At 46.8% G+C, this 12,706-nt stretch overlaps 1 protein-coding gene across 2 annotated transcripts in view; it reads right to left on the bottom strand.

Moving 5' to 3' along the window:
• Positions 1-3,634: 3,634 nt before the first annotated feature.
• The window catches only part of POPDC3 (popeye domain cAMP effector 3), an 86,942-nt gene continuing 77,870 nt past the window's right edge, over positions 3,635-12,706 (bottom strand). Inside the window, exons 8-10 of one of the 2 annotated variants that reach the window (XM_078782904.1) lie at positions 5,338-5,592; positions 4,537-4,696; positions 3,635-3,799 (exon numbers count right to left, since the gene is read on the bottom strand). In XM_078782904.1, coding sequence (XP_078639030.1) covers positions 3,759-3,799; positions 4,537-4,696; positions 5,338-5,592 — 456 coding nt within the window. In that variant the 3' untranslated portion in view covers positions 3,635-3,758. Of the gene's footprint in view, positions 3,800-4,366; positions 4,697-5,337; positions 5,593-12,706 lie in introns of those variants that run through there. The other variant, XM_068123976.2, reaches the window with a different exon arrangement.

Genomic DNA, 12,706 nt, shown 5'->3' with positions numbered 1-12,706 from the left:
CGAGGAAGTTTAACCTAACCCTAACACTCCCACCATTACACCACCGAGGAAGTTTAACCTAACCCTAATAACTCATGCAGCATATCATTGGTGCATATCTTTGGAAGACTATCTCGCTCACTAAACCTAACTATTATATAGAACCCACTGAAAAATACCATACACTCGTTTTTGAGGTTCTTGAAATGTAGGACTAGCCAATGACTTCTGATAGAAAATCATGGGTTTAAGTCCAATGTAAAGCAGTTGCTGGTTTGTCACTCATTTTCTCTGACTGCACTCTCTCCGTCCCAGCCGTACATGATCTCACAAAGATCAAGTCAAGCGATGCAGAGCTCACAGGTGAGGCGTGTGAGGAGAGACGAGTGGAGCGAGCCCCACCCTCTTGTGCGTCTCTGCAAAAGTGTAGAGCAGAGAGAGAGAGAGAAAGAGAGAGAGAGAGAGGGAGAAAGAGAGAGGGAGAAAGAGAGGGAGAAAGAGAGGGAGAAAGAGAGGGAGAGAGAGAGGGAGAAAGAGAGAGGGAGAAAGAGAGAGGGAGAAGGAGAGAGGGAGAAGGAGAGAGGGAGAAGGAGAGAGGGAGAAAGAGAGAGGGAGAAAGAGAGAGTGAGAAAGAGAGAGAGGGAGAAAGAGAGAGTGAGAAAGAGAGAGAGTGAGAAAGAGAGAGAGTGAGAAAGAGAGAGAGGGAGAAAGAGAGAGTGAGAAAGAGAGAGAGGGAGAAAGAGAGAGAGTGAGAAAGAGGGAGGGAGAAAGAGAGATGGAGAAAGAGAGAGGGAGAAAGAGAGAGGGAGAAGGAGAGAGGGAGAAAGAGAGGAGGACAGAAAGAGGGAGGGGGGAGGACAGGGAGAGAGAGAATGAGAATATAATATGTAAATGTTGTCATCTTGGATTTGAACATTCCTTGCATCACATTTGCTATGTCAGCTCAAGGGAAAAGTCGTGTCCCCCTCTACATTGAGGACTCTACACATGGAATTAAAGCTTCTTGTGTTACATTAGTATAACAAGTACAAAAAGTTTTAATTAAAACAAAAGCCGCGTCGATGTTACACAATGCCTAGATGCAGCTGTGCCTATAACGTCGATGTTATAGGCACAGGACATTCCTATTGATTCGATTACTTGATGTTATTTTTGTGCAAAGTGAAAATATATCTCGGCAATTTCCCGTGTGTGGCGACGAATTTTTAATATATCTCGGCATTTTCCCGTCTGTTATTTCAGGCGGTGTATGACTGACCATGCCGCGATTTAAACAAAATATATATATCTCGGCATTTTCCCGTCTGTTATTTCGGGCGGTGTATGACTGACCATGCCGCGATTTAAAAAAATATATATTACAGGCCTTTGAGAATTCATTTCGTTCTATAAAGGGCAACTTTCATCGCATTTTCTTTCCGTTTTTTTTCAACCGAGTCTAAAACTATGTTAGCGACTGTGAAAAATGAAATGATATATCGAATTTGATTTGAAATAAAACTGTGTGAGAGAGGAAGACACCACGGGCGTACAAAACAGGCCTCAAAGCTATGCGAGTTAATAAAATGGTGGATATTTGTTTATATGAAGCCTCTCCCACAATGGGTGGAGCTGTGGTTCCCAGAATGGGTGGAGCTTTGAGGTTTTGTCTTCTCTGCAAGAACAAGAACAAGAAGAAGAAGAACAACAACAACAGCAGAGGGCACTCTATTAGCAGCGTCTGCGACGTGGCTAAAAAGATTTAATGGGAATCTATTGAGTTGAATGAAATTTGTTTTCGAATAATCTTGTCCAATATCAATTATTATTTTCAATTCACATCCTTATCTGAGAAAGATTTACCCAATTAAGGAGGAAATGCAACATAATGAATTTGCCAGTAAATTTGTGTTTGTGCAGGCAGCAAGGTGCGCTCTACTGTTCTGTAGATGAAAATATACCACAGAGAGTCCGACCTTTATCCAAGTCAGAAGTTCATACTCATCGTCTTCCAAAATATTTAACCTTAATTTTTTTTCTTCCCTCCAATTTTCTTTTCTCCAAATATTTAGATTGGTGTTCAAGTTTTAGCTTCTGTCATGCATGGCCAGCTGGTTCGTGAAAGGCTGGGAGAAAAAAAAGCATGCCGAACCGACCGCACAAGAAGGTGGGAATAATTGGGGCCGTTGAAGAAGGAGTGTTAAATTTAAAAAGTGGTTCTATTTCTTGCAAAAAGTAGATGGTATTCAAGAAGCATTTAAATATCATTGCGGGAATGTGATAGGGAGTAACGGATGTAAAATAGACTAATTATGTAATTAATAAATGGGTGCTATAACTGTGGTTTCTGTGTAAAAATGAACGTAAGTGTCCAAGTTTGTTCAAGAGCTAATGAACGTGACCCCTCACCACTGTAATGCGTCTACAAATCCATATCCGCTTCCTGAATCCCCTAAATAGTTCCCTTTGTAATCTGTCTGCTTCTTTAATGAACCGTTTGCAGCTCTACAAACCAGCAAACTATCCCCCACCCCTTGAGGAAGGCAAAGGTAAGGACTTGCGACTATGCGCCAAGGTTAGATCTACACCTGTGCTGGTAACCAGCCTGAAACCGCTTGCAACTGCAGATGTGGTGAGAAGCCGAATGCGGTGCAAATGAGAGCAACAACGTGAGGTTATAAAAGCCAATGAGCGGGGACGGAACGGCAGCAGTTCAACGAAGCAGTTCAGCAGTTCAGAATGGACTGTTCAGTTTGAGAGTGGTTGAGTGAATGTGCAGATAGTGGAGACAATTCAACGGGGTGTTCAGAGTTGGGTCAAGTCCCGCGGAACCCAGTGAGTCTGACACGGCAGAATAACAGAACAAACGACACCTTACAAGTGAGCGTGTGCTTGCGAGAAGGAGTCTGGACAAGGCCCTGCTTAGTGTGTCTTTGTCTGTCTCTCTGTCTCTCTCTCTCTGTCCTCTGTCTCTGTCTCTGTTCTCTCTCTCTCTCTCTCTCTCTCTCTCTGTCTCTTTCTCTTTCTCTTTCTCTCTCTCTCTCTCTCTCTCTCTCTCTCTCTCTCTCTCTCTCTCTCTCTCTCTCTCTCTCTCTCTCTCTCTCTCTCTCTCTCCACCAGACCACAACACCCCCATGCAAACATCACGTGGGGACAAGGTTTTTCTCTATCTTGTGACCTATCCCTGTGCGACTCTTCGTGGTGTGACTGAATAAGGTACCGCATAAACCATCCATGTGCACCTTCCTTGTTCTCCTTACCCATTTTTCATTGTTAATAAACCCTGTTCTCTCACCACTGGCATGTTGGCCTGGTGCTCGGTTCGGAATTGAAAAATTAAACCTGCGGCATGAGCCAAACTCACGTGCATTGGGAATTGGCGCCAAACCTAGCTCGGAGGGTTAAATGCTTGGTACATTTCCCCGGGGTTCACACTCGGCCCCAATCATTTTTAAACGGGGAAACTACTGTAGGCGACAGACCTCGTTCGAGTTTCTGTCACAAACCGAAGAAAAGATGTGTTCGGCTTCCTTGGCGGACGGTCTCTGATGACCGTCCGTAGCTAAGTTGGTGATCGTCCAGGTGGAAGATTTGACCTCAGGTCCAACTTATGGTGCACTGTAAAAATATTATACTCTAACAACAAGGAGTCAAAGGAATGCACTACTTTCTGATACATATGCATTTATTCCAACATTGTATGTTCAGTCTCTGTGTCATTTACAAAAACAGGCAGATAATTGCAAGGGTAATGTGGATACACTCCGACAATCTTTTGGCAACCTTAAGATACTCCGCTGCTACCCACAATCAGCATTTCCTTGTTTGTAACCGTCACCAGCTGGAGAGAGATCGAGGATCGGGTTTCACTCATTTTATCTGCTTACCACGCACGACACAACGAATGAAGGTCGTACAAAGGTAGGTTTTTCTTTTTTTTAAAGAAGAGCTTAAATGACAGGTGTGGTGTGTAGTTTATTGTGTGTAGTAGGGTGGCTAAAGTTTCATGAAACGAAGAGTGGATGCGCCATGCAGAATCACCTTGTAAGTATCAAGAAAAACCATTGTGTTTCCGAAAGCCTAACCCTAATCTAACCCTAACAACCCAAACTAACCCTAATCTAACCCTAACAACCCAAACTAACCCTAACCTAACCCTAACAACCCAAACTAACCCTAATCTAACCCTAACAACCCAAACTAACCCTAACAACCCTAACAACCCAAACTGACCCTAACCTAACCCTAACATCCCAAACTAACCCTAACCTAACCCTAACAACCCAAACTAACCCTAACAACCCAAACTAACCCGTACCCTAACCCTAACAACCCAAACTAACCCTAACCTAACCCTAACAACCCAGGCTAACCCTAACCCTAACCTAACAACCCAAACTAACCCTAACCTAGCCCTAACAACCCAAACTAACCATAACAACCTAAACTAACCAGAACCCTAACCCTAACAACCCTAACTTAACCTCCTCGGTCACTTTAGATATTCATTTGAATATTCGAGTAGTGAACCAGCAACGTCACCGTACTCATCAACCGACAAGCTGTCCAAGTCCTCACCCTCGTAGGGAGGTCGAGTTTCATGGGGTCGTTGCACCTCAGCGGGAGGTGGTTGGCTACCCAGAGAAGGCGGCTGATTGGCTGGAAAGCGTTGGAAGGGAAGATGTTGTTTAGCCACAGGCAGTAAAAGAGGTGGAGCGACCCCCAATAGATTTCTATCCTGTGATTGGACAGAATAAGAACACTTAGTTCAGTACATAATATGATAAACAAACTATCAATTTGCTCTGTGTGATCAACTAAGGCAACAAATAGGTATCTTGATTTATTTTTCGAGAACACAGACAAAAAACAGGTGCTCCATCTTCTGCATTTGACTATTGTTTTGTATACATGGTCATTGGTCAAGGCTCATGGAAGAGCTGGAGCAGATTGGAATGGAAAAAAAGGGAAAGGTGGAAACACCAGCAGCGGATTGTATTAGTGAAGGCGATAGTGAGTGTGGGATCAAGGTGGAGAGGGGAGAAGGACACAGGGGGGGAACAGGCTTCACACAACTGGAAATACAGGAAGAAGAGGAATAGAAGGGGAAAGCGGAGATGAAACAGAATAGGAACAAACCAAACGACAACTAACAAACTAAAAGAGGTGAGCAGGTGAGGCGATGTACAGGACGTACCTGTAGTACCACACCTTTCGAGGGTGCATGACAGATGTTTGCTAGTTGTTTGTTAGGTGGGAATGTTAGTAACATCTATGGTAGAATACATTTGGAAAAAGACAGTCCAACAGATACAGATACACATCTAATTCCAATTGAGAGTAAGAGAATATTCATCTTCATTGTGAAGACTTTCTCACCATCAAGAGCTCCAGACATGACAGGCGGATGTCTGGTGGGATCGTTTGCGCCATTTCCCTGGCACCAGGCCCCAAGGGGTCCGGGCTTGCGGACGCCCACGCCTGGGTGTGCACCGCGCTCAGCTTGTCCGCAACATCATGTCCCGTGAGGACTCCCATGATATTGGAAAGGAGAGAGTCTTGCGTCAGCAAGGCACGGAGCTGGGACAGAGGCCAGCTGGCCACCTTGCAAGGCTGGTCAGCAGTTATGGTTACCTGAACAAAAGAAAAGCATCGGAAGTATAGCTATCGCCATCTTTGACAGTACGAGGCAAAGCTTGCACTATTACAGCACAACACTGTATAATGAAATGTGGCAGGACATCTATTCATAAAAGAAGAAGAAGCCCTCCATCCGTCCGTGTGTGTGTGTCTGTCCTGCCATTTTCTAAAGGGTTCCTGCTCTTGTAGAGATGTAACAATGGGACCGTTGGAAAGGTAATCATCTATTTAGTTGGAACATAAATTTGTGTCCGTTTAAACATAGACGCGCCTGTTTTAAAAGCAGTCTTTCTGGGAGAGAAGTTGGAAGAAGCAGCACTTGGAGCTTTGATGTAGCAGTTCCAACGGTACATCAGCAGGAACCCTTTAGAATAAAACGCTACAGACACGGAAGTAGCACACAAAATTATATATAGTAATACTTCTCGAGGCAATTTTGATTTGATACGCCAGACTCATCACAGAGCGTTGATGCTGCCGAAGCAGGTGCTTGGCAAAGTTTATATTGGGTGTTTTTTTTTAACCATTTCCTTCCCAGCCTTGTTTGTCCGTGCTCTGTCCTTTTTAATGCTGGGGATCAAGCAAGGAAGCAGCACGTACCATTTTAAAGTCTTTGGTATGACTCTGCTGGAGTTTGAACAACCGACCTCCCAAACTCAGAACGGACGCGAAACCATTACCCCGCCGAGTCTGGTTTCTCAATAGAAAAAATACACAGTGGCCTCAAAAGTATTCACCCCCTGCCAATAAATATTCCCTTTTTAAGGCCATTTTCTCTGCCAGAGCGGGGGTTACGCTTGCAGGCCCCATGACAATCATCATGGTTCCCTTTTTGAGGCGATGTTTTTATGGGCGGATAACCCCCTGCCAATAATGTCACATTTAAATATGAATTACGAATTATGCAGAAACAATTTTTCTATTTTTATTCAAAACTGAAGAGATCAAACTTGTAGCGGCATCACTTTGCCTTTCATGTTAAAATGTGTAAATATGCTCGAGCTTGGGTTTATCGAGGGTTTTCCAGTTCCGGGTGCAACCGGAAGTGAGACGAGCGGGTTTGGTTGATCGTAGTTGGAATAAAGGATCGACTCAAATTCCGGCCGCCTCGGATGTCTTTTCCTTCAACACTAAGTTAGTGACCCAAATGGACGGACAGCCGTGCCTTTCCCAGTCGCTCAACCAGCCTCATCCAGGCAGTTGTTTCGTTAAAACTCCTGCTATTCTTGCCGAATTACCCACAGCTGTGGTTTACACAAGTTGAAGTGCAATTCGACAACCCGGAGCATTACTACTGGGTCAACATGGCTCAAATACATTGTTAACTCCTTGTCACCAGAATATATGACGGAGGTGAGAGATATTTTATGACAACCTCCAACAAACAACCTGTACACAATTTTGGGGGATGTTTATAAAGTGCATGGTCCCCTCTGAGCATGAATGATTTCACCAACTCCTTACAATCAAGGATTTAGGATCGAGGATTTTTTATTTAGGATCGCAGACACACACAACTACTACGTCATATGCAGCACCTTCTCGGTGACCGCCACGCTCCTTCAACCAGTCGCTCCTTCGTGTAGTGTTCTTGCAACGTTCACCAACGAGTCTGGCATTTCACTCAGGCCAACTGGCACGGTCTTCAAGCAGCCATCAATCATCTGGACTGGTCTCCCATCTCTACCGCCTCTGACATAAACTCATCCTGGGAATTCTTCCAAAGTAAACTGCTCTCTCTCATGCACAGATTTATCCCATCTCGTCTTCAGTTGTCATACCCTTCCTCCCGTCCATGGTACACGGAATCTTGTGGTGAGGCAGTTGCCCTGACACAACTTCCCTTCGCCTCCTGGAACGCAAATCCAACGGAAGGCAATCTCATTTCCTTTCACAAAGCCCGGAACAAGTGTGTTTCCACCCTCAGGAGTGCCAGGAAACTACATCTCTCCACTCCCGAACTCTCAAACCTGTCTCCCTCTTCCAAATCCTGGTGGCGTCTGGTCAAATCTGTTTCTGGTGTTTGTTCCCCCTCCATCCCCTCCCTTACCTCAAACGGCTACACAGCTGAGTCCGCACATGAAAGAGCTGAATGCCTCAACTCTGTGTTTGCCTCAAAATCTTGTGTCCCAAACCCATCTCTCTCTGTACCCACCTTACCCAGTCAAACCCAGCTGCTCCTGGACTCTGTGTCCTTCTCTCCTGACAAGGTGGAGAAGTTTCTGTCAATCCTCGACTCTGATTCTGCAACTGGACCAGACGGCATCAGCCCACGGGTCCTAAAATCTTGCTCTGCCGCTCTTTCACACCCTCTCTCTGTTTTCTTCACCCTCTCTTTTGCTCAAGGTCATCTGCCATCAGCTTGGAAATCAGCCAACATCACCGCTTTACACTTAAAAAGTTGCAAAAACAGATCCTTGCAACTACAGACCAATCAGCCTGCTCCCAAATATCAGCAAAGTCATCATTGCTTCCGATATCAAATCCTTCCTCTTCTCCAATGGCTTGATCTCTGATCATCAATTTGGATTCAGACCAGGTCACTCTATTCTGGACATGCTACTTCTGCTATCTCCACAATGGATGGAGATCCTCAATGTCAAACAGGAAATTAGAGCTGTGTCTCTTGACATATCACGTGCCTTCGGTACGGTTTGGCACCCCGCTCTGCTCACCAAACTCTCCTCTATGGTATCCATGGAAACCACCATGCACGGCTTGCGGACTTCCTCTCTAGTCGTAGTCAACGTGTGGCCCTGAATAGATTTCTATCATCTCCCCTTCCTATTCAGGCTGGAGTTCCCCAAGGCAGGGTTCTGGGCCCTGTGCTTTTTCTGGTCTTCATCAATGATCTCTCTGACTCTGGAAAATCCTCTCTTACTCTTTGCTGATGACTCCACTCTCTGCCGCTCCATACCTAATCCCTCACATCGGCAGTCTGCAGCCTCCTCACTCTCTGCAGACCTGGACAAAATCGCAGACTGGTCAAACAAGTGGAACATGTCTTTCAATTTTTTTTTTTTTTTTTTTTTTGTATACAAGATCGAGGCTCGTGAAAGAGCGAACATTAATCACACAGAAAGACAAACCGACACATAAAACATATAACATAGGGAGCGGTAGACAAGATGGGGAGAGAGGGGGAAGGACACAAACACAACATTTGAGAGCAGGGACCGAGAGACATGGAGACATCGAGAGATCTGAGAGAGGGCGAGGGCTTTGGGGGGGGGGGGGGGGGGGCGTGGGAAGGGGGCGGTGGGAGAGGTATAAAACATATGGGCACTGCCAGGACTTCCAGGAAAGAAGTTGGAATTTCAAACAAGGTGGATCTGGGGTGAATTAGCGGGGGTAGAAAAGATCAAGGTTTTGGATGGGGGAAGATAAGAGATGGTGGTGAACAGCTGTTTTAAAGACCTGGAGGGAGGAGTGGGATTGAAGGGAGTGAGGGAGTTTGTTCCAGAGGCGGGAGAAAAGAGGAATGAAAGAGTGAAGGTGAGCAGAGAGCCGAGATTTCGGCAGTTTAACCATCAGAGGGTTGCTGGCAGATCTTGTGCGACCTGTAGGAATATTTGGGGGACAGAGCACAGAGAGAGCTGGGGGTGCAAGGCCGGAGAGGAGTCGGTAGAAGACAGAAAGACCACCTACCTGCCTGCGGTGAGTGAGTGAAAGGCCCTCAGAGATAGCTTCATCGCGGGAGATTCCAATAATTCTGAAAGCTTTGGTTTCAACAGCGTGAAGCCGAGCTAGGTGTGAGGCAGGAGCACCGGCCCAGAGGGGAGAACAGTATTCCATTGAGCTGCGGATGAAAGCCTTGTATGTGGTGAGGAGCTCAGGTATGCCGAGGAAGGACTTCGCACGACGGAGGATGCCCAGTCGGCGACTGGCTTTGGAGGCCAGCTTGGAAATGTGGTTTTCCCAAGAAAGATCATGGCAGATAGTGAGACCCAAAATCTTGAGCGACAGAACTTCTTGGAGAGGATTGTTGAGAAAGTAGATGGGAGGGTTGTCCAGTCGATCTTTTCGGAGAGACATAGTAAGAGTGTGAGATTTGTCAGGATTGAAAGACATGTTCCACTTGTTTGACCAGTCTGTGATTTTGTCCAGGTCTTCAGAGAGTGAGGAGGCAGCAGACTGCCGATCTGAGGGAAGAGGAATGGAGCGGCAGAGAGTGGAGTCATCAGCAAAGAGATAGAGAGGATTTTCGAGAGAGTCAGAGAGATCATTGATGAAGACCAGAAAAAGCACGGGGCCCAGAACACTGCCTTGGGGAACTCCAGCCTGAACAGGAAGAGGAGATGAGAGAAACCCATTCAGGGCCACACGTTGACGACAACTAGAGAGGAAGTCTGCCAGCCATGCGTGGAGATTTCCATGGATACCAAAGGAGGAGAGTTTGGTGAGCAGAGCGGGGTGCCAGACCGTGTCGAAGGCACGTGATATGTCGAGGGAGACAGCTCTAATTTCCTGTTTGGCATTGAGGACCTCCATCCATTGTTGAGACAGCAGAAGCAGCATGTCCAGAGTAGAGTGACCTGGTCTGAAACCAAATTGATGATCAGAGATCAAGCCATTGGAGAAGAGGAAAGATTTCATATCCGAAGCAATGATGGATTCCATGACTTTGCTGATAATTGGGAGAAGGCTGATTGGTCTGTAGTTGCTAGGATCTGTTTTTGCACCTTTTTTGTGCAAAGCAGTGATGTTGGCTGATTTCCAAGCAGATGGCAGTTGACCTTGAGCAAAAGAGAGGGTGAAGAGAACAGAGAGAGGGTGAGATAGAGCAGCAGAGCAGGATTTTAGGACCCGTGGGCTGATGCCGTCGGGTCCAGTTGCAGAATCAGAGTCGAGGGTTGACAGAAACTTTTCCACCTTGTCAGGAGGAAAGGACACGGAGTCCAGGAGCAGCAGGGTACGACTGGGTATGGTGGGTACAGAGAGGGATGGGTTTGGGACACAAGATTTAGAGGCAAACACAGAGTTGAGGCATTCAGCTTTTTCACGTGCGGAGTCAGCTGTGTAGCCGTTTGAGGTAAGGGAGGGGATGGAGGGGGAACAAACACCAGAAACGGATTTGACCAGACGCCACCAGGATTTGGAAGAGGGAGACAGATAAGAGAGTTCGGTCTTGAGAACGGAGAGATATTGTTGCCTGGCTCTCCTGAGGGTGGACACACACTTGTTTCGGGCTTTGTGAAAGGAAATGAGATTTCCTTCCGTTGGATTTGCTTTCCAGGAGACGAAGGCAAGTTGTTTCTGGGCAACAGCCTCACCACAAGATTCCGTGTACCATGGACGGGAGGAAGGGTATGACAACTGAAGACGAGATGGGATAAATCTGTGCATGAGAGAGAGCAATTTACTTTGGAAGAATTCCCAGGATGAGTTGATGTCAGAGGTGGTAGAGATGGGAGACCAGTCCAGATGATTGATGGCTGCTTGAAGACCGTGCCAGTTGGCCTGAGTGAAATGCCAGACTCGTCGACGCTGAGCAGGCTCCCTGAGGATGGTCAGAGAGATGTCCACTTTAACAAGGACATGATCAGATGATCCGATCGGAGCAGAAGAAGAGCAGCAGACATTTTCAGGGAAGTTAGTCATAACCAAGTCCAGAAGAGAAGATGTTCCGTTGACTGAGATCCGGGTCGGGAAATTGACAGATTGTGTCAGTCCCAGTGAGTCGCAGAAGTCCTTTGCTGAGGAGCCATGGCTGGTGAGAGAGGTACCCACACCCAGCCAACTGGCATGATGACAGTTGAAATCACCACATATGAGGAAGAGAGAGTTGGGATGAGTAGATAGAAGTTGGTCCATATCATCAGACAGCGAGATGTAGATGGAGTCATCACTGTTTGGTGGACGGTACAACACACATATGAACAAGAGGTGGGAGCGAAGGGGAAGCCGTAGCCAGAGGTATTCCTGGGGGTGAGGTGGAGAGAGTGCAGTGCAGGGCGAGTGAGGAAGAGAGTTTTTGATAAAGATAGCAACCCCGCCTCCAGGACGAGGCTCAGGTCTATCATACCAGAGGAGGGAGTAGCCCGGGAGAGATACTATGGAATCAGAGACATCATAAAGGAGGAAAGTTTCTGTTAAGCAGATCACGTCTGGTTTGACAGAAGCAACCTGTATGGAGAGATCAGTTAAGTTTGAACGAAGGCCCCGGATGTTTGAGGTCCATACCGTTAATGAAGAGGAAGGGGGAGCATCAGATACAGAACAGGGGGGAGGAGGGGTAGGGTAAGATGTGGAAGAGGTGGAAGAGGTAGGGAGAGCTGTTGAAGGTGTGTCAGAGATTTCAGAATAGCTCGGAGAAAGGGAAGGATGGGGCGGACAAAAGGTTTGATGGTGATTGGGTGAGCCACAATGAGGTGTTATTTGAGGAGGGGGAAGAGCGAGGCAGAAGGTTGGGGGAGATGGAGGTGAGTTTGAAGGGGGAAGAAGCGGGGAGGACGCTTTGAGGAGGGGGAGTGAGAGGGGGGAAATTGAGAAGCAATGAGGGTGGGGAGATTTGAAGGGGAGGGGTGAGGGGGGAGTTTGGGAGGGAAGGGACAAGGGGAGGGATTTGAAAGGGATGGGATATGGGGGAGATTTGGAGGGGAGGGGTGAGGCAGGAGTCTAGGAGGGGAGGGGCGAGGGGGCGTCTTGGCGGGGAGGGGTGAGGGGGTAGTTTAGGAGGGAGGGGGCAAGGGGGGAGATTTGAAAGGGATGGGTGATGGGGAAGATTTGGAGGGGAGGGGTTATGGGGAAGATTTGGAGGGGAGGGGTGATGGGGAAGATTTGGAGGGGAGGGGTTATGGGGAAGATTTGGAGGGGAGGGGTGAGATTGGATTTTTGAAAGTGTACGATTTATGGGAAACGAACATTTATTGCAAAATGAGTTTCTTGTGACCTTCGAGTTAAAAATACGTTTAAGGACGCTGGATGGAGGATGGAGTGCAGGAGAGTTTAGGGAATGTAGAAAAAAGGCACTATAGGAGATGGATATTTTTTTTGGGATGAATTGATTTGGTGAGCAAGTCGAAAGCAGCCTTTTAAAGAAGAAGAAGAAAAAGGTGTTATAGAATATGACGGAATACATAACTTGAGGGGAAAGTGTAAACATTGA

The sequence above is a fragment of the Myxine glutinosa genome, chromosome 8 (genome assembly GCF_964187855.1).
Source record: "Myxine glutinosa chromosome 8, kmMyxGlut1.1, whole genome shotgun sequence".
Lineage (NCBI taxonomy): Eukaryota > Metazoa > Chordata > Myxini > Myxiniformes > Myxinidae > Myxine > Myxine glutinosa.
Note: the sequence above shows the minus strand (reverse complement) of the source record. Positions and strands in the feature narration are given on the sequence as shown.